At 39.5% G+C, this 20,603-nt stretch overlaps 2 protein-coding genes across 2 annotated transcripts in view; one reads left to right on the forward strand and one right to left on the reverse strand.

Moving 5' to 3' along the window:
• LOC103506880 (pro-resilin-like) overlaps window positions 1-5,230 on the forward strand; it is a 30,048-nt gene extending 24,818 nt beyond the window's left edge. The window contains exons 3-5 of the mRNA XM_008471304.3: window positions 3,378-3,465; window positions 4,670-4,752; window positions 5,141-5,230. Coding sequence (XP_008469526.1) covers window positions 3,378-3,465; window positions 4,670-4,752; window positions 5,141-5,230 — 261 coding nt within the window. The remainder of the gene's footprint in view (window positions 1-3,377; window positions 3,466-4,669; window positions 4,753-5,140) is intronic.
• Window positions 5,231-6,051: 821 nt separating this feature from the next.
• The window catches only part of LOC103506887 (gametogenetin-binding protein 2-like), a 23,084-nt gene continuing 8,532 nt past the window's right edge, over window positions 6,052-20,603 (reverse strand). The window contains exons 5-13 of the mRNA XM_026821699.1: window positions 13,691-13,894; window positions 11,785-11,959; window positions 11,162-11,338; window positions 8,967-9,460; window positions 8,598-8,663; window positions 8,065-8,392; window positions 7,756-7,975; window positions 7,302-7,486; window positions 6,052-6,845 (exon numbers count right to left, since the gene is read on the reverse strand). Of these exons, the coding sequence (XP_026677500.1) occupies window positions 6,732-6,845; window positions 7,302-7,486; window positions 7,756-7,975; window positions 8,065-8,392; window positions 8,598-8,663; window positions 8,967-9,460; window positions 11,162-11,338; window positions 11,785-11,959; window positions 13,691-13,894 (1,963 nt within the window). The 3' untranslated portion in view covers window positions 6,052-6,731. The remainder of the gene's footprint in view (window positions 6,846-7,301; window positions 7,487-7,755; window positions 7,976-8,064; window positions 8,393-8,597; window positions 8,664-8,966; window positions 9,461-11,161; window positions 11,339-11,784; window positions 11,960-13,690; window positions 13,895-20,603) is intronic.

The following is a 20,603-nucleotide window of genomic DNA, read 5'->3' on the forward strand; positions in this document are numbered from 1 at the left end:
GTAAATACCTATTTGGCGAAATAGGATTCTTAATTCGTAGGTGCTATATTATAAATTGTTTCCCCCCCCCCCTTTCTCTAGGTACAGATAGGTATTCAAGGTAGATTAGTGTGTTGACTGCTAAGGTATTATCGTCCCGAAAGCGAAGAGAGAAAGGAAGACAGGATAGGAAAAAGCCAGCTGTTCCGATAACGAACCTTGTCCGTTCAGGATAAAATCCGCCTCGGGCGGAAATCGAACCCGCGGTCTAGCGCTTACAAGGCTGACGCGCTACCCTCCAAAACAACTAGGCTGGCTTTATTATGTTGATTCGATCAGAACTAAAGTTAGCTTCAACTAGTGACTTGATCCACTAAAGATTTGCAATTTATAGCAATTTTTTCGATTCACAATAATTTTACTTATTGAAAAATTATTGCAGCAATACGTAAAGGATTAGGAAGAAGATTGCAGATTGGCTTAGAGTTGCGCCATTTATAGGTCGAGATGATGATTGTTTGTTTATTGATTGCGAAATTGTGTTCACTACTTATTACTCATCTATCAGTTGGTCATCTTTGTAGGTTATTCTTACCGTATCTATAATATCTACTGTCCCTTGGGTGCAGTGGATTGACTTCGTTGAGAAGCATTGTCCCGAGTTTTTTCATGATTTGAAAGAGGTTTAACAGAAGGAAATGTACTGCTGTGAGCTCTTATCGTAAGGATACTCTGCCTAGGCAAAGCATCTACAAGGCAAAAAAATTCATTTTGACCCTCGTGCAGAAAAAGTTGTTCCATTTTTTCTGTATCAGGAATCAGGATTGAGAAGTCTTTCGTGGAATGAGTCTCAATGCGAAATACAAGATGAAAGATGATGAGCATAAGATGGTGATAACACACAAAATAATAAGAGAATTTTATCGCAAAGAAAATCATTGCAACAAAAGACGGAGTGCCAGGATGGTATCAGATGGCAATCTGTATACAACAACTCAAGGTCCACTTTAATTTATTTAATCAAAATTTTCCTTGTCCTTACCTACCATTTTATATGTGTACGCCATATTATTAGGTATAGAAACCTAATTGCATTAATTACAGGATTAAAAGAGTTACCAAAATTTTCTTCAGTTCTCATTTACGAGTAGTTTTACGCAAACATAAATACAGTTATTCCTGGCAAACTGCAGAGAGCACTGGAAGCGTGAGAACTTTGAACCCACGTTACCTAGGATCCAACAAAAACACACGTAAAATAGTCGTAATCACTACTGTAATACGTAGACAATATCACACGCATACAAAGTAGAAATGGACTGTATGAACGCCTACAAATATGTAAATTTAATCAGTTTTTTATTGTAAATCGTAAAATATTGATATTTTTTCTTCGACATGGGAAATAAAATAAAACCACATGTAGGATAGGTAACACATTTGTATGGAAATGTGCTTACCATGTTGTACCTACGCGCTTATAACACATTTGCAACACATAATCGAAATAAGCATATTTATTGTAGTTTTATGTACCAATGCTTATTGCTTATGGTGCCTGAGAACAATATGGATCCATCTATTCCATCGGAATAAGCAATTAAGCATATTGTGTAGATATAAACACATATGAAGCAAAAGTCGGGGTTGTTTAGGGGGGGGGTTAATTTGCCTCGGGCCCAATGTGTTAAATACTTATATGTAAATAGTGAAGTCCTTCTTCCTCGAGAGGTTCGAGGAAGAAGTTGTGATTGATTGAGTGTGAGGACGGAGCAGGAATGGTACAGTTGGAGAATTGAATAAAGTAATACGATGATTTAGGAGGATAGGGTAAAAAAAAAGTTCTCTCTGTCTAACTATTAGGAGTATTATTAGGTATTCCTGTTTCATTCAAATGGGAATAGTCATATCGCTTCCACCAACCTCCAGATCCGAAGTCCACCTAACTACTACACCACTGAGGTTAAGTTTACGGATTTAACCATTAAAAATTATTAAATAAAAATCACGTTCACACTAGGTTCATTCATTGAAAGTTACTTCACAAAACATACACAAACACCTGTCCAAGAACTTGGACTAACTATAATCTCACATGTTTCTCACACAATTCAGTAATTCACGACTTGTGTATTATAAAAGCAAGGTTATACTCAATGTATATCAGACCAATATGTTCGTATATCTGTGTATGTAGGACTAATGACCGTATTGCATATTATGTACAAATTTGATCTACCTATGTACTATTGTAACATAAGGCAGCTACTCACTATCAGGTAGACCTTATCAGGTTCGCCTCTCAGGTCTACCTGATAGTGTGTGTGTGCTCATCCGGTATCAGGTAGACCTGACAAACGAACCTTTTCAACCGTACCTGTCAGGTCTACCTGATAAAGTGTGTGCTCATCAGATATCAGTGCCTCATATCACCAAAGTATGGAAAAGTATCTTACAAGTGTAATAGCCAATGGTAAAGCAGAATTTTGAATTTGCACGAATTATATCGAAATATGGAATTGTAAATACTTTTTCATACTTTGGTGATATAGGGCACAGGTTACAGATATACCTGATCAGGTGTCCCTGTCAGGTCTACCTGATAGTGAGTGTCTGGCATTACTTATGTGCATGACTATAGTGGCTATTCTGTGAAGATAGTGTTGTTGGCAAAATGACCTAATGATCAATTCCTTTGCATTAGTAAACAACAACAACAACAATATTGTTGGCAGACGTCTCACAGTCAAGTTCAATAGCACAATGAACTTTTTACTGTGAGACTCTCTTCACTCTCCTATATCTCAGTAAATATAGCATTATAGTATTGCTCTCTCAGTATGGCATTATGGAATCTTAGAATTATTCTCATTTAGAATCACTTCATCTATTGTTACACAGTGAAATCCTATTCCCTGATTGATTCATTAAGTATTTGACATAAATGCAATTGAGATCTCTGTACATAATTATGAATAGGTCAAATATTGTATCTAACTTTTAAGCCACCTTTACTGGGCCGATGGACTTGAAAATTGGTAGATTTGTAGGTATATATTAGGTGGCACTGTTAATATTCTAAAAGTCCTTACTATGTAAAAAAGGCATGCATTTTTTAATTATAGGTGATTGTTCACTTATTTTCAGTCAGTTTTACAGTTCTGTTCACTGAACGACTAATCTAATTAAATTCCACGATATACCAACACGAGAACTTATAATTTGAAGTAGTTGACTTGTCTAATGAATGTCATTCTGTTTACTTATTTTCAGTCAGTTTTACAGTTCTGTTCACTGAACGACTAATCTAATTAAATTCCACGATATACCAACATGAGAACTTATAATTTGAAGTAGTTGACTTGTCTAATGAATGTCATTCTATTCTATGCTTTCAGTACCAATTCGAATACAAAGTAGAGGACCAGCCCAACACTCTGTACTTTGGTGCCAATGAAAACGGCAACGAAGCTGGTCGCGTAGAAGGTAAGTTAATATTTTCTATTACATGTACCTTGTGGGGTAAGTTGGTCATCGCTAGCTTCCGTTCTATAAGTATAGAAACTATGCACTTTTTTTACCAGTCAAATTCAACTCATCTTATATTATAAAATCAAGATCCATTAACTCATTCCCATTTCACACACTGATCGCTCTATCTCCTGAACCACAACACCTAGAAAGCTGAAATTTGGTAGGAATATTCCTTTTATGGTCTAGTGTGCAATAAGAAAGGATTTTGCGAAAATCTAAATCGATCCTGAGATATGATTAACTTTTGATCGTTAAAATCTCCATAAGAAATACACAGAGTGCAGAGACTGCGGGAGGCTAAGATTACCCCGAAACTTGATAAGAGATAATGACTTACCTCCTTACCTCAAAACAGTATTATAGGTTGATTTGTATGGGAAGGTAAGGAGAGTAAAGTAAGGTCCCCGTGGCTTGCAAGTCTTACCTGAAACAAACAAATAAATAATTTCAATTCAATTTAGTGTTGAAATCTTGAAATGAATGGAATAACTTACGGGTGTGACCGAGAGTACAAGCTGTGATGTACCGCAGGGTGGGAGTGGATGTTCCAAATTTTGGAGTCTGGTCTCAAGTAAATGAGTAAAATCAAGCTTTAGGGGGGGGGGGTAAATCGTAAAATGTTGATAGTAAATGAGTAAAATCAAGCTTTAGGGGGGGGTCGCCCCCTACGGCCCATGGGTGTGACGCAAAAACGACTTGTAAACATGTAAGCTGTTGTATCCATGACAACCAATCAATACTGCGATCGATACCTACTGTTAGATTTTCCCAGTCCAGTTTTCAATTGCATGTCGACTCAATAAAATGTTCTCTTTCCGCATAGCTTTTCCCGTTCAAACTTTACCACTCGTATTGTCATTTCAATACATATTAAATGCATAAAATAAGCAAAACCCTTCCATTAATTACTTTCCTCAGCTAATTATTCTATGATCGCCCCTCAGGTAAATACTACGTGCGCTCCCTGACGGCCGTCTCATGACTGTCAACTACTATGTCGACACATATTCTGTACCAAATACATAAGACCTTGTTTAGCCTGCGGGAGTAAAGGGACTTTTCAGTCTCATTCTTGCACTGTAAACAGGGTATATTATATTATTTTTATTCTAATTCTTCCCTCAGCTAATTATTCCATTGTTTTCTTTCCACTCAGGTAAATACTACGTGCTGCTCCCTGACGGCCGTCTCATGACTGTCAACTACTATGTCGACACATATTCTTTAAGATTTTTAAGAGTAAGAAAAAAGTTTCGGAAAAAAACAACGAAATCTAGCGTATTTTAAAACAATACAAAAAGACTATAGGTATACTGCAAGGACGAACTTTTTCGATATGAAAACAAAAAGTAGTACGATTATTTTGCCCTCAACTACGACCTATGAATCTATATATTATTAAACGACCAACAGAATCTATTTTGACCTACAAAAAGAAGGAAGGTCTGGTTCGTAACAAAATTTAAAAGCAAAGTCAGACTAGTTCCTTCGATATTTCGAGTTTCAGAAAATAACTCTGCGTACCTATAAAAAATATCGCTATTAAAACTGGCTCGTTTGCAAAAGCTTGCCTTTTCTTATTGGTAACAAATATCGAATTTCCCAATAAAAAATTCGTCCTCGAGAGATAGAGATTACAGTCGACTACGAGGTTGCTAAAGTTAGCGAGAGAGTACAGCACAGGCGGGGGGATATAATTTGGAACACACAGGGCTAAAACCAACCTCAACTTCTAAGGGGACCTCTAGATGGCCTATCCTTAAATAAGATAAGCCAAAACGTAAAATAGGACTGCTCTAACATCAAGAATTTATCAATACAAAATCCAGTTCAGACAAGTGTTTTGAGGTCTCAAAGTCTCAAATACATGATGAGGCAGTGAAGAAAATAATTAATTTTATTTGATTTTGCAATTACTATTTTATTTTATACATTTAAATAAATATATAATTTGGAACACACAGGGCTAAAACCAACCTCAACTTCTAAGGGGACCTCTAGATGGCCTATCCTAAAATAAGATAAGCCAAATCGTAAAATAGGACTGCTCTAACATCAAGAATTTATCAATGCAAAATCCAGTTCAGACAAGTGTTTTTGGGTCTCAAATACATGATGAGGCAGTGAAGAAAATAATTAATTTTATTTGATTTTGCAATTACTATTTTATTTTATACATTTAAATAAATTTATTTAATGATCTAAATTTATTTTCCCTCTTGTTTTTCACTTTGGTCAGTAGGTGACGACCGGAAGATAAATTTCATCGTAATTTTCTTTAAAATGTTCAGATTTTCTCCCTGTGTGCGATATAAAACTCTAAGAATAGGTAGATAACGTAAGGATAAAAAAACTGGTGGTAAGCTGCGAGTATAAATTTCATACACAAAAAAGAAAAAAAAAAAAAAAAATAGAAAACCGGGAATTGTATTGTCGGACTTGATCTTTTCATCTTAATTTTCTTTAAAATGTTCAGATTTTCTCCCTGTGTGCGATATAAAACTCTAAAAATAGGTAGATAACGTAAGGATAAAAAAAACTGGTGGTAAGCTGCGAGTATAAATTTCATACACAAAAAAGGAAAAAGAATTAGAAAACCGGGAATTGTATTGTCGGACTTGATCTTTCTATCTCCTCACAAGGAGGCCATTCGAAAGTAGGTGTTAGAAATTTGTTGTTGATGGTAGAAATAAGTTGACCATTTGAACCCCCCGACCTCAGCCTGGGCCCTGTTTCATAAAGCTACTTTACACATAATCTCATTATTCTACCACGGTCTGTGGGGGAGGAAAAACACCAAAGTGGATAGCATAGTATGCCAGCTAACGGAATCTCACCATGGGGTAGTTGGACTTCTGTTTAATCTAAAAGGACACCTAGTGAATCTGATCTTGGGGAAAACCATTAAAAGTGTGATCTTATATTTGGGGAGGGGGATATAATATGGAAATTCTTTATCCTGGGAGAAACCATCTAAATGTGCCATCTTATATCGGAGGAAACCATATAAACGTGCTATTTGGTAGGGATTGAGGGGGACCATCTAAATGGGCACCTGATTTCGGGGAAATGCTTCAAAGGGCCAACTGATTGCCGGGGGGACCATCTCAATGTGTAATCTGATCACGGGAGGGGAAACCATCTAAATGTATAATCTGATCGCAAGGGGGAAAACCATCTAAATGGGGAATCTGACAGGGCATGGAACACTGGGACATCTAAATGGGGCATCTCGATTTATCCACCATGGATTGGAAGCGCTGTACCAGGGTTTGTCGCAGGCGCTGTCGCTTCTCTTCCACGTTCTGAATACGAGCTCGAAACTTCTCAACCTGAAAAACAATTAACAAGGAAATTGTTTATGGAGTGTCGCGTCAGCCCGGAAACAAAATGGACAGTAAAATTGGGAATGGATCGTCAGTCGGCCCGTGAACAAAAGCTGTAAAGTTCGATTTATGAGATTTAGTTAGGTACTTATCAATTTATTTACTATAACAATTCTTTCACTGGCAAGTTAAACATAGAGCTGAATCCTCCTCGTCTAAAACTTCAGCTGTCAGCTGAAGTATGTATCAACTAAGAAAGAAACAGCTCAGGTCCATGGCATTTTCTAACATTTGATTTGACATTTAGAGGCTTTGAAGTCATCGGCGATAGCACGTTAAATGCACAAAATTCCAATGGGTAGGTATCCGGATAAAATACAGACACTTGAAAGCTCAGGAGTTATAAAGAGACGTTGAACTTCTATCAAACTCAAAATAAAAGGTGACTTTTGTCATCCTTACCTCTTCAAGCGGAATGCAGCATTCACCATCATCTTCCAGATCATCACACGAGCCGCGATCCCGGTCTCCAGGGCAACCAGACCAGCTTCCATGCAGCATTTGTTCCAGACTTAGGTTAGAATTGAACAGGTTCAGCGGGGAGAGATTGGTAGGGGGCTCGTTACGAGTGCTGCAGTCTTCAGAACCTATAGGGATAGAAGAAAGGGATTAAATGATGAACCAACTTCTCTCAAAATCCCCAGTTCTGACTTAATCCCAAGCTCAAACCCTAACTCACAACCCACACGCTCAAAATCCCTAGCTCAAAACCCCAAGTTTTTTTTAATCAATTATTTTAAATTGATTTTTTTTTGTTCCCAAATAAAAAAATAAATAAAAGGTTCTTAAACCCTTCTTTTATACTTTCTACCTATTTTTTCTCCCTCCAGAACCTAAATGAAGATGGTCTCCTTACCTTCATGATTACAGAATCCATCTGAGCAAGCCACCTCACTGCTGGCTGGGGAACTGAGAGCACTCGTGTGTCCACTAGTATAGCCGCCATCACTTCCGTTGCTATGGAAACACTCCGTTCCTAAGGACGCATTTTGGTTGCTTTGACTTCCAAACGCGTCCCTTCCGTTACTATGGCTACCAAACGCGTCTCTTTCCCTTCCGTTGCTATGGCTTCCTAAGTCTTGTGCGTATGACTTCCAAACGCGTCCCTTCCGTTACTATGGCTACCAAACGCGTCTCTTTCCCTTCCGTTGCTATGGCTTCCTAAGTCTTGTCCGTTGCTATGGTTACGGAAAGCGTCCCTTCCGTTGCTATGACTACGAAACGCGTCCCTCCCGTTGCTATGGCTTCCTAAGTCTTGTCCGTTGCTATGGTTACGGAATGCGTTCATTCCAATCACATTGCCTGCGCTGTGTGTACTCTGTAGGGCAGCATTGGGTCGGCCGTTCGTTCCGCCACTACTCTTGGATTTCTTGACTTTGTTTTTCTTCTCTGGTTGACTTTTTTCTTTTTTCTTGGAGAGTTCTGTGTCGTTAGTGCCGTTGGTTCGGGCCACTGTGCTAGGCAGAGAAGGGGTAGAGGACTTCTGGCCAGACTTGTTGGGGTTGGTTTGGTTCTGCGTCGACAGAAGCTTCTTCGCTAGGTCGGCCGTTCGTTTCGCCACTACTCTTGGATTTCTTGACTTTGTTTTTCTTCTCTGGTTGACTTTTTTCTTTTTTCTTGGAGAATTCTGTGTCGTTAGTGCCGTTGGTTCGGGGCACTGTGCTAGGCAGAGAAGGGGTAGAGGACTTCTGGCCAGACTTGTTGGGGTTGGTTTGGTTCTGCGTCGACAGAAGCTTCTTCGCTTTCAAACTTGACGTTTCCTTGCTGTGAACATAGAATCAAATATCACATGGATTTAGAACACTTGATTCTCATTTTACACGAATTTCACATTGATTTATCAACAAATGTCAAAACCATAAAATACATAAGAAGAACCTAAAAAAAAGAGGTTTGACGGAGGGAACTGTAACTGCTAAGGTCTTATCGTCCCGAAATCGAACGAACATTATCCCGTCAGGATAAAATCCGCCTCGGGCGGGAATCGAACCCGCAGCCTAGCGCTTACCAACCAAGCTAGCTAGGCTGGCTGAAAATTGTGAACCACTTAGTTGAAAAGACACTCACCAACACTCCTCACACACACAATTCTCATCCGTGTCCACCGATTCTGTTTTCTTCTCATACGCCTTTCTCTTCAACTTGCTCTTGCCCGGGGTAGCCTTCTTATCGCCTACATTGTTATTCTCGCTCGTACTAGTTACGCCACAGGCGATCTCTTTCGAGTCTTTGGGCGTTTTGCGTGAGGACTTTTTCTTCGGCGTTTTGGCAGCCGGGGAGTTTTGTGCGTTGCTACCCCGGTGTGGGGGCGGTGGGGGAGCACACGAATGCTCCTCGTCCTCGGTGTAACTAGCCTTCTTATCGCCCACATTGTTATTCTCGCTCGTACTAGTTACGCCGCAGGCGATCTCTTTCGAGTCTTTGGGCGTCTTGCGCGAGGACTTTTTCTTCGTCGTTTTGGCAGCCGGGGAGTTTTGTGCGTTGCTACCCCGGTGTGGGGGCGGTGGGGGAGCACACGAATGCTCCTCGTCCTCGGTGTAAAGCTCGGCACAATTCTCACACTGGAAAACAATGAACATATAAGGTAATATTGAAATCATCAACAATATCTATCTCAATGATGATCGCCTTGAAGAAAAAGAAAAAAAAAAAAAAAAAAAAGTTGTCAAGGCAGTGTGGACGGTTCGATCGACTTCGATTGACGGCCGGTCGACTATGTGTGGACACAGCTTAACATGACAGTGTAGACCTCAGCCCAAAATCTCCGAAAAAAATAACTCAGAAGGAAATGCCAAGAAAAAAACTCGTCTAAAACTTCACCTTTAATAGGTGAAGTTTTAGACGAGTGCTTGTTTGTCTCGCTGGAGGACGTAAAACTGAGACAAAACCAGCCCTGTCAAGCCACAGACAATAACACTGGCTCTTTTGAGGGTACCTGAATGGGACTATGGTCAAGTCCGTCTCAGGAAGTAGGGTACAACGACATAATTATGTACCTGAATATCCCTCATCAGACCCCTACGATTTAGGGGCCCTGAACTAGCTCTCTGGCCTCGATGACACCTCTTGGTATCCTCTTAATGGGATAGTAGATGAACTCACAGATTTTCTCTGGAATAAACCTGAGTGTGCAGACTCTTTAGAGGTGCTACAGGTGAATTTTAGAGAAACTGGGGAGGTTGAAATATACCAGTGAGGGTACTTCTAGGTTACATCAAGGCCTTGGGATAACAGACCTATCAAACCCCTCATCCCTCATTAGACCCCTTCAGTTCGGGGGCCCCAAGTAGCTCTCTGGCCTAGGCACCTCTTGGTATCCTCTTAATGGGATAGTAGATGAACTCACAGATTTTCTCTGGAATAAACCTGAGTGTGCAGACTCTTTAGAGGTGCTACAGGTGAATTTTAGAGAAACTGGGGAGGTTGAAATATACCAATGAGGGTACTTCTAGGTTCCATCAAGGCCAGGGTATAGCAGCTTGGGCAGGGGAAAAAATACTGGTCACAATAGATCTACAGAGGTCGCAGTGTTAATTGCATACTCTCTTGGGAGAGGAGCAACCAGTCCCATAATAAATAAAATAAAATTCTTTCACCTTGGATAAGGTTATTTCTGATGTCATGAGGAGAACGGTTGAAGCGTGCCGGAAAGCGCGCGAACGTCAAGAGCTATAGGACGAAGCTCTGCGCGTGCCGGGACATGCGAAACATGCCTTTCTTTCACCTTTCACCAGGCTTTTTGGTTTTCTGGACAAAATTTGCACCACCACATTCGTGTTCCTGGTAAAAAGATCTTTAATTTGATATATAGGTCGACCAGGTTTGGATAAGTCCTTCTATGGGAACGCCAGCTTGGGACTAGAGATTCGCTACTAATGACTGGGAAGTTCTAGAACTTTTCACCAATGACACTCCTGGCGTATAAAATTGAATCAGACTATCTCCACTAATAACATTACTTGAATATCAATAACATACAGACAGTATGTGGTGCTGTAGGTGTAGATATCTCCACCAATAAGTACCTAGGTACCAACGAAATTTGTACGTATAATTGACTGGATTCCATTTGGTGCTTTTGTGAAGTTTTAGACGAGAAGGAAACAGCTCTATGTTTAATGTGCTTGTGGTAGAATTAGTACAGCAAACAATAATAATTTCAATTTATTTATTTCCTTTTTTCACAATATTGGAATCTTACCCCAAGCTTAATCTATGCTTCTAAGATAAGAAATAATAAAATTAAGTGAAACACGTCTCACCTCGAATGTTTCTTTCTCCATGAGCTGTTTCATCAGCTGTTGCTTTCGCTCTTCGCGTCGCTTCCTCTTCTTCAACTTCTTCAGTTCGCGTCGTTGTTGCTTAACCTGGTCGTCCCGGATCATTCCCAGATAGCACAGTTCCAACTGAGACACTCCTTGTTTCTCTTCCACCACGGTCTGCGAAAGGCAAACGAGAACAGAATCAAATAGCTGCTAGCTATAACATTTTTTTTTTCCTTTCTGAGGCCAGCCACTCATCATCAGATAGACCTGATCAGCGGTACCTGTCAGGTCCACCTGATTGTGTGCTCATCAGGGATCAGGCAGACCTGACAGGAGGACCTTTTCAGCCGTAACTGTCAGGTCTACCTGATAGTGTGTGTGCTCATCAGGTAGACCTCACAGGTGTACCTGTCACCTAACTGCTGACGTCTTATCGCCCAAAAGTGAAGAAAGAAGGACAGTATGGGAAAATGACTCCGGTGTGCAAAGCCTAGTGTGATACCCACTTGGCTACAAAAGTTCGTTGGTGAAAGTCAATATTGAGAAAAAAAAAATGTTTATGTGATTTTGTAATGAATTATAGCCGGAAGCTTTTTTTCCCCCTCACAAAGTTAGCTTACCTCAAAGTTTCTACATAAAGCTTCAATGGCCACCGTGGCCAGCACCTGGTAGGTACACTGTTCTTCTCGCAGCTTCAGTTGTATCTTATGCAGACGCTCATACACACAGATTCCAATACAAGTGAGTACCTCCTCCTGGGCAATCTCTAGGGTCTTAGCGTGACGCTCTCTACGACTGAAAATAAATAATATTAATTAATTATTACTACATATCAAAGGAAATGATCACAAGTAGTGATTTATTTAGACTGTCAGCGTAGGAATGGACCTTTTGTTATATTTACACTTTACACTCTGTAAGCACAAAGTGAGGGGGAGAAAAGGGCGAGGGAAGCCGAAGAAAAGGTGGAAAGATCGTGTGAGTCAAAACTTGCGAGGGAAAAATTTAACAGGGCATTTCTCGAAGACCGGCAACAAGAGACTTATGATCTACATTTTATAAAGAACCTCTCTGCAAAGTTTGAGCGACTTGGGCCAAAAACTAAAGTCCCGAGAAAAGCGAACGTTTTCGTGCTTTTGCAAAATTTTGGCCCTCAATAACGGCCGAACTGTACATTTCTCGAGGTTCGGCCCAAGGAGACTTTTGATCTACATTTTATATAGAACCTCTCTGCAAAGTTTGAGTGACTTGGTCCGAAAACTGAAGTCCTGAGAAAAGCGGACGTTTTCGAGCTTTTGGGAAATTTTCGCCCTAAATAGCGGCTGAACCGTACATTTCTCGAGGATGGGCCCCAAGAGACTTTTGATCCACATTTTATAAAGTACCTCTCTGCAAAGTTTGAGTTACTTGGTCCGAAAACTGAAGTCCTGAGAAAAGCGGACGTTTTCGTGCTTTTGCAAAAATTTCGCCCTAAATAACGGCCGAGCCGTACATTTCTCGAGGATGGGCCCCAAGAGACTTTTGATCCACATTTTATAAACTACCTCTCTGCAAAGTTTGAGTTACTTGGTCCGAAAACTGAAGTCCTGAGAAAAGCGGACGTTTTCGTGCTTTTGCAAAAATTTCGCCCTAAATAACGGCCGAGCCGTACATTTCTCGAGGATGGGCCCCAAGAGACTTTTGATCCACATTTTATAAACTACCTCTGTGCAAAGTTTGAGCGACTTGGCCCGAAATATTTAGTTTTAGCTTTTTTAGAATTTGTGCCCTGAATAGCGCAATTTCGAAGCCGAATAACGGCCGAACCGTACATTTCTCGAGGATGGGCCCCAAGAGACTTTTGATCCACATTTTATAAACTACCTCTCTGCAAAGTTTGAGCGACTTGGGCCGAAATATTTAGTTTTAGCTTCTTTATAATTTGTGTCCTGAATAGCGCAATTTCGAAGGCGAATAACGGTCGAACCGTACATTTCTCGAGGATGGGTGCCAAGAGACTTTTGATCTACATTTTATAAAGAACCTCTCTGCAAAGATTGATCGACTTGGGCCAAAAACTAAAGTCCCGAGAAAAGCGAACGTTTTCGTGCTTTTGGAAAATTTTCGCCCTAAATAGTGGCTGAACCGTACATTTCTCGAGGATGGGCCCCAAGAGACTTTTGATCTACATTTTACAAAAGAACCTCTCTGCAAAGGTTGGGAGACCTAGGAAGCAAAGTAAAGTCCTGAGAAAAGCGAACATAAAAAAAGAAGGATCATTATGTCCATATTTTTTAAAATGATTCTGTAACTAATACCTACATAAGACCTTGTTTAGACTACGTAGTGTAAAGGGACTTTTCAGTCTTATTCTGGCAGTATAAACAAGGTGAGTATGTTCTTTTCTCAGAAAATTTGTCACAATATATTTACAAAGGTAGATCAGTGATACATACCCTCTCTCGGGAGATTAGCAATCAGACATACAATTATAGGCTAAATTTTGCCTCCGGCGGGAATCGAAGTCGCAATCATAAGTTTACTTACTTTCCTATGAGCTCTGGTTCAGCTCTCGCGATGAGGGAGGCGATGAATTCCGTGCGTAGTTCCAGATGAATGTGTTTGTCGGCCAGACAGCGACGTATGCCCGCGTACAGAGAAGACACGAAACCTTTCTCCTTGCTAGGGTCCTTCTCCTCTACGAGCAGTGTGTACGCTCGCATGACCTTGGTACGACACTCTCCACAGAACCTGAGACATGGGATGAGATGAGGAGTTAATTTGAGCTTTGGGGACCTAATTAGATTTGAAATTCATCATGACAAGTACCAATGAATGAATCAATCATAATAATGAATATACATTTCTAATGCCGGCTTCAAACCTAGGGTCAGACAGTATGAGTATGAGCGGCCGACATAACTCGAAGCTTTTGATCTAAAACTTAAACAATTCGATAGGCAATATAATGATTTTTTTTTTTTTTTTTTTTTTTTTTATTTTCTTTTTCTTTAATTTTTTTTATAACCTGTTTTAAATCTAATTTCCTTATCCTATAGATTTTTTATGAACCGGTTTGATAGAGGGAACTATAACTGCTAAGGTCTTATCGTCCCGAAATCGAAGAGTGGAGGAAGACAGGATAGGAGAAAGCCATTATCCCATCAGGATAAAATTCGCCCCCATAGAAAGGGAAGTAATGTATTGTTTTTACTTTCTATCACTCTGGTACTCACACTGTGGAAGTAGTTTTTTTTTACTTCTTTTTTTTTTTTTTTTTTTTTTTTTTTTTGTTCACACATCCTGGGTGATGAAGGTTGACACGAAAAGAATGAGGAACAGCGCCGCAGGCAAAAATTGTGAGCTATACAATCTATCAAAACCAAAATTTTTAGGACCGGCCGCAGGCGAAAATTTTGGTTTCAAAAACCAAGTTATCCAAAACACAACATTTTGGCGAAAGTTTTGGTCTACAATAGTAAGAGAAGCTTGTCAAAAGTGTAATCTTCAGCGCCGCAGGCGAAACTTAAACTTTTCAGTAAGTATATATCCTTTAGCCATGAGTCAGTTTAAATACAAGTACATACAAGACAAGTATTGTTTATTCCCCCCCCCCCCCCAGTAGGCTACACAATAATAGTAGGCTACTACTATTATTGTGGTCAAATTCTCAAATTATTTGAGGATAAAATTCCATAACTCGGCTGGGATTGAACCCACGCCCTCCTGTTTACCATCAGGCGAGCGTCTTGACCACTAGCCCCTTCAAGGTTGCATACTTTTTTTTACTGACCAAAAATTCTTTTTTTTTTAGGCTTTGAAAAATTTCCTGACTTTTTTGGATTTTTGTCGATTTTTTGAGAAATTCCCTGACAATTCCCTGACTTTTCCAGTCTCCGTGAAATTCCCTGACAATCCCCGGTTTTCCAGTCTGGTAGACCTTGTCGACACAGGGAAGTATCGAACCCGCAACTTCTCAACCGTAAGTCAGACAGTACTAAAAGTAATCATAGTAAAGGGTCCGCCCGGATAAAATGTAATTATGTATATTGTTATGAATAAATAAAGCAATACTTATACTTATATTTCCGAAGAAGCAGTGGGCTATGCCCTGCTGACGACACTGACGGCCATTGTCCATAACTTACCACTTACTTCAATGTCCATAACTTACCACGTTACCGGAGCAAAATTGAAATCCCCCGCAGACAGAGGTTGTCATTTTCAAAACAATCCACAATCCCGAGCAGATAAATTTGACCCGAACGGCGCGGGGAAACAATGGAAATAAAGAGGAGGGGAGAGAAGAAAGAGGAAGAAGAAGAAGAAGAAGAATTGTCCATAACTTACCACGTTACCGGAGCAAAATTGAAATGCCCCGCAGACAGAGGTTGTCATTTTCAAAACAATCCACAATCCCGACCAGATAAATTTGACCCGAACGGCGCGGGGAAACAATGGAAATAAAGAGGAGGGGAGAGAAGAAAGAGGAAGAAGAAGAAGAAGAAGAAGCGGAGAAGAAAAAGAAGAAGAGGACAAAGAGGAAAAGTGGGTAGAACAATAAGTAAAAATAAAACTGGACAAGCCAGAGGGAAAATGGAGCATGAAAAAGGAGAAGGGAGAGAATTTAAACAAGAAAGTAGGAGGAGGAAGAAGATGAAAAATTGAAGAAGACGTAGGAGAAGAAGAATGGGGAAGAAATAACAAGCTGGGCCCGTCCCTCCGGGAATTTTTTAGCCCGTAGTTTATTCGATCGTGATTAAAGAAAATCAGTACCTATGTACCTATCTAATTTGTTTAATATTCAGTTTATTATTATTCTTGATTTGATTTTTTGATTTTACTTTAATGTAAGTATACCTACCTAATTTGTTTAATATTCAGTTTATTATTATTCTTGATTTGATTTTTTGATTTTACTTTCATGTAATGATAATTTGTTTAATATTCAGTTTATTATCATTCTTGATTTGATTTTTTGATTTTACTTTCATGTAATGATTTAAAATCAAACTAGAGCCCGTTCTCTCTTTATTATTCCCAATATGATGTTCAAGTCACCCATCTATTTATTGGCCTTCCTCGGCGTAGCTTAACATAGGTAACGCTAAAACCGGTCTTAAATTAAAAGGGAAAGAGAACGAAGGAGTTAGGAGGGGACGGAGGGGTAGGATAAAGGAGGGAAACGCCGACCCCAATTAAGATGGGAAAAAGGTACAGTGAAAGAAGAAGACTATATTTTTGAAAAGGATAGGGCATGGACCAACCTCAGTGGTGGAGTAGTGGCATTTGCGTGGCGTAAAATTTGTGAAAAAAAATCTGGTGTGAACATCACACGACTTTCTATTACATTAAACTTCTCAACTGTAAGTCGGACAGTTCTAAAAGTTTCACATTCCCAATATAATGTTCAAGTCACCCATCTATTTATTGGCCTTCCTCGGCGTAGCTTAACATAGGTAACGCTAAAACCGGTCTTAAATTAACGACTGAAGTGTTATCTGAAACTTTCTCGCTTTGAGTTCATAGGTCGTCGCGACAAATTTCAAGATCAGAGCTCATTTGTGTGAGAAAATGTGGAAAATTCTCGCTTTGCGTTCATAGGTCGTCGCGACAAATTTCAACATCAGAGCTCATTTGTGTGAGAAAATGTGAAAAAAATCCCGCAAAAACCAGTTTTTTTTTGGGTTTTTGGCTTTATGGTTTTCTGGACAAAATTTGCACCACCACTTTCGTGTTCCTGATAAAAAGACCTTTAATTTGATGGGTTTTTGGCTTTATGGTTTTCTGGACAAAATTTGCACCACCACTTTCGTGTTCCTGATAAAAAGACCTTTAATTTGATATATAGGTCCACTAGATTTGGATAAGTCCTTCTATGGGGACAGACAGACAGAGTGACAGATTGACGACACCGAAGCGAATACAATAGTCCGTCCACTATACCTTTTTTTATTACTATCGTAATAATAAAGGAAGGACGGGCTAAAAAGAGGAGGAAGAGGATGAGTAGGAGGGACAGAAGAGAAAGGAGGAAAAGGTGAACAACGTGTAGGTATCAGTTTTGCGGTTGGTTTTCAATTTTCTCGTGCACTCAAATCGTAACACGAGGACAAACATTTCATTTCCTTTCATTTTCAAGTCTTAATTCAGAAGTTCCTTTTATTTTCAAAACGTCTGAATTCAGAATTTCCTTTTATTTTCAAAACGTCTGAATTCAGAATTTCCTTTTATTTTCAAGTTAGTCTGAATTCAGAATTTCCTTTTATTTTCAAAACGTCTGAATTCGGAATTTCCTGTTATTTTCAAAATGTCTGAATTCAGAATTTCCTTTTATTTTCAAATCGTCTGAATTCAAATTTTCCTTTTTTTTTCAAAGCGTCTGATTTCGAATTTTCCTTTTATTTTTCAAAATGTCCGAATTCGGAATTTCCTTTTAATTTCAATATGTCTGAATTCAGAAATTAATTTTATTTTAAAAAGTCTGTATTCGAAATTTCGTTGTATTTTCAAAACGTCTGAATTCTGAATTTCCTTTTACCTATTTCCAGTATGTCTGAATTCGGAATCGGAATTTCAAAAGATTTGAGAGCTTGTTCAAAGCCGGTCTTCTTCAGCTGTCAACACTAGTTTGTTAATTATACCTAGGTCAATAGAATGAATTAGGTAGAATACTTCGTCTTCACTTCAAGTACCTATTCTAATTATCCTGTTTAGAAAACACTACTCAATTAGGTCAAATACAGGTAGAAGCTGGCTTTCTGAGCCAGGGCCGTATATAGGATTTTGTAGTTGAATGCTCCATAATTTCGGAGTCTGGCCTATAGTCAGGGAGAAAAAATGAAGCTCAAGGGCCCCTGCCCCCCCCCCCCAAATACGATCCTGGTCTGAGCAGTGGCGTGTCTTGAGTTTTTCAAAAGGGAAAGCTATAAACCAGTGCCGGTGGTCTCTAACAGGTTTGAAGAATGGCTTACTATTTTCAGTAAGTGCTAAAAGTAGGGGGGTGAGAAATAAAAGTATAGAGGAAAATTGGAGGGTGATTCCCTAGCTTTCATGGAAAATTTCTTCTGAGATCACTGGAAATTAATCAATTTATTTCTGGTAAAGTTAATACTAAAGAGCCTTTTTCGCAACAACTCGTATCACAAATCACAACATTACCAAGTTTTACTTAATGAGTAAGTATCAAAAGAAGGTTTTTAGATTTTTCTTTTCTCCAAGTACGAACAAGTTATTTATTGAAAGTCGTGTGATGTTGAAAGTCTCTTCACTTTCTTTTAAACCTAATGAGCTTACATTGTCAACAAGTTTTTTCTCAGAAGTCAGGCTAGAGTTTTGCATCTCTAAGCCCTCTAATAATCCAATCAGTCCTTGGCGGCTTATCAAGGGTTTTACAAGGAGTTTGTTATCTTGGATAGAGAAAGAGAGGGAAGGGGGAGGGACGGGATATAGGAAGCCCCCTTCCTTAGGGAGGGGGAGTGGGAAAAGGAGAGAGAGAGGGCAAAGCGAGGAGGAGAGAGAGCGAGGGAGGGGAAAGGGTGAGAGAGGGGTGAGGGAGGAGGGAGAGAAAAAGGGTCAGATTAAAGGTCAGTGAATTGGAGACCTCATTCAGAAAAAAGGCCTTTGCAAGTCCCCAAAACCCCAATAATGTAGGTTAGTGTGCTTGTGGTAGAATGGAGGAGTTGCAAGTGGGTAAAAATTATAAATAAATGGTCGATTCCTATATAAAAAGTTGGGAAAAATCCAAATCTGAGGTCAAAACTCCGAAAAAACAAATGGTCCAGGTGGTAAAAAGAGTGGCGGATGACTTTTCTGCAGAAAGTTCTAATTTGTTTTCTGAGAACCATGTACTGAGTGTATCAAGGTATGGGTTTATCATATTGCAGATGTCGTCAATTTTGTTTCCAGAAGAGAGGATGGTGCAGTCATCCGCATAGCTTATGAGTTTGATGTCCTTTGGCGGCTCAGGAAGTTTGGAGATGTAAAAGTTGAAAAGGATAGGAGATATTATGCCGCCTTGTGGGACTCCTTGTTTGACCTTTCGATAGTTGGATGTTTTCCCTTTCCATTGGACGAAGGTTTGTCTGCCTCGGAGGTAGATGCTGAGCCATCTTTTAATGTCACTTGGGAGGTTCGAGTCTAAGATGTTTCTGAGTAGGATATTGTGTGAAACGGTGTCAAAAGCTCGAGACAGATCCAAAGCCACCAGAATGGAGCGTTTATTTGGTGTCTTTTCATTGAGTCCTTGCTGGATAAAGTCAGTAATGTGATGAAGTGCCGTAGTCGTGCTTCGATTTTTCCTAAAACCATGTTGATGATCAGCCAAATCTAGATATTCCTTGAGAATTCCTAGGATCAATCCTTCAAAAACCTTGATCACCGGTGAAAGTAGAGAAATGGGGCGATATGATTTGCCAAGATCCGCGGATTTACCAGGTTTAAGAAGTGGAATAACTTTGCTGATTTTCCATATGTCAGGTAATACAAGTTGCTCCAAGCATAGGTTAAAGAGTGTAGTCAGGTACTTGATGCATTTTGGACCAATGTGTTTTAACATTATCGGACAGAGATTGTCAGGTCCTAAAGCTTTGGAGTTACTTGTAGATCTGATTACTTCAAGCACATCGTCCGTTGTAAACTGTGTGGGTGCATCTATTTTTAGGTTGTGAATGTTCCTCATTGTGTTCCGAATTGATTTGTCAACTTCAGCAGGATGGGGCGTGAATTGTCTGTTGAATTCCGAGGCACACTTTTTGATATCAGGCGTTGGGTTTCCATTGAATGAGATCACAACTTGACCACGCTGTCCTTGAGGATTTGATTTTTTACACCAATAATTTACGACATACAGCCTGATTTCCTCGAATTTGCCATCAAAAATTTCGTCAAAAGAAAACGAATGTGCCATCATCATACAGGGTGTCTACCAAAATGGAAAAATAAAATTCCCTGACTTCCCGGTTTTCCAGTCCATTTTTTTTCCAAATTTCCAGTCTACTTTTTCAAGATTTTCCACCCTATTACGTCACAACAGATTTTTTTTTTTTCCTTCAAGCAATGTTCCCAAGCCTGTTCAACATTAATTCTCCAATCTTTTTTCATCCCACTAGGGTAAGGGCTTAAGTCCTCCATTTGCACATGAAATAACTGCGCCGCAGGCCAAATTCTTTCAAAATATTGGTCCTGAGTCAATTTCTTACAGCCATTTCCCTCTGATCTGGCTTTGGGCCCCTAATAAGTTACTTACTATGAACACCCAAAATGACCCAACCGGGATTTTTTTTTCCAAAATCAACTCTAACAAGAAAAGAGGCGAACAGAATATTATAATAGCGCCGCAGGCGAAATTTTTGAACATTTTGGTCTAAAATCTTTAGAAATACAATCTCATCGAAATTCTAATCTTCAGTTCCACATGAGATTTTTTTTTTTTTTTTTTTTTTTACACAAGAACCTCGAG

This window comes from Diaphorina citri, unplaced genomic scaffold (assembly GCF_000475195.1).
Source record: "Diaphorina citri unplaced genomic scaffold, Diaci psyllid genome assembly version 1.1 scaffold13, whole genome shotgun sequence".
NCBI lineage: Eukaryota > Metazoa > Arthropoda > Insecta > Hemiptera > Psyllidae > Diaphorina > Diaphorina citri.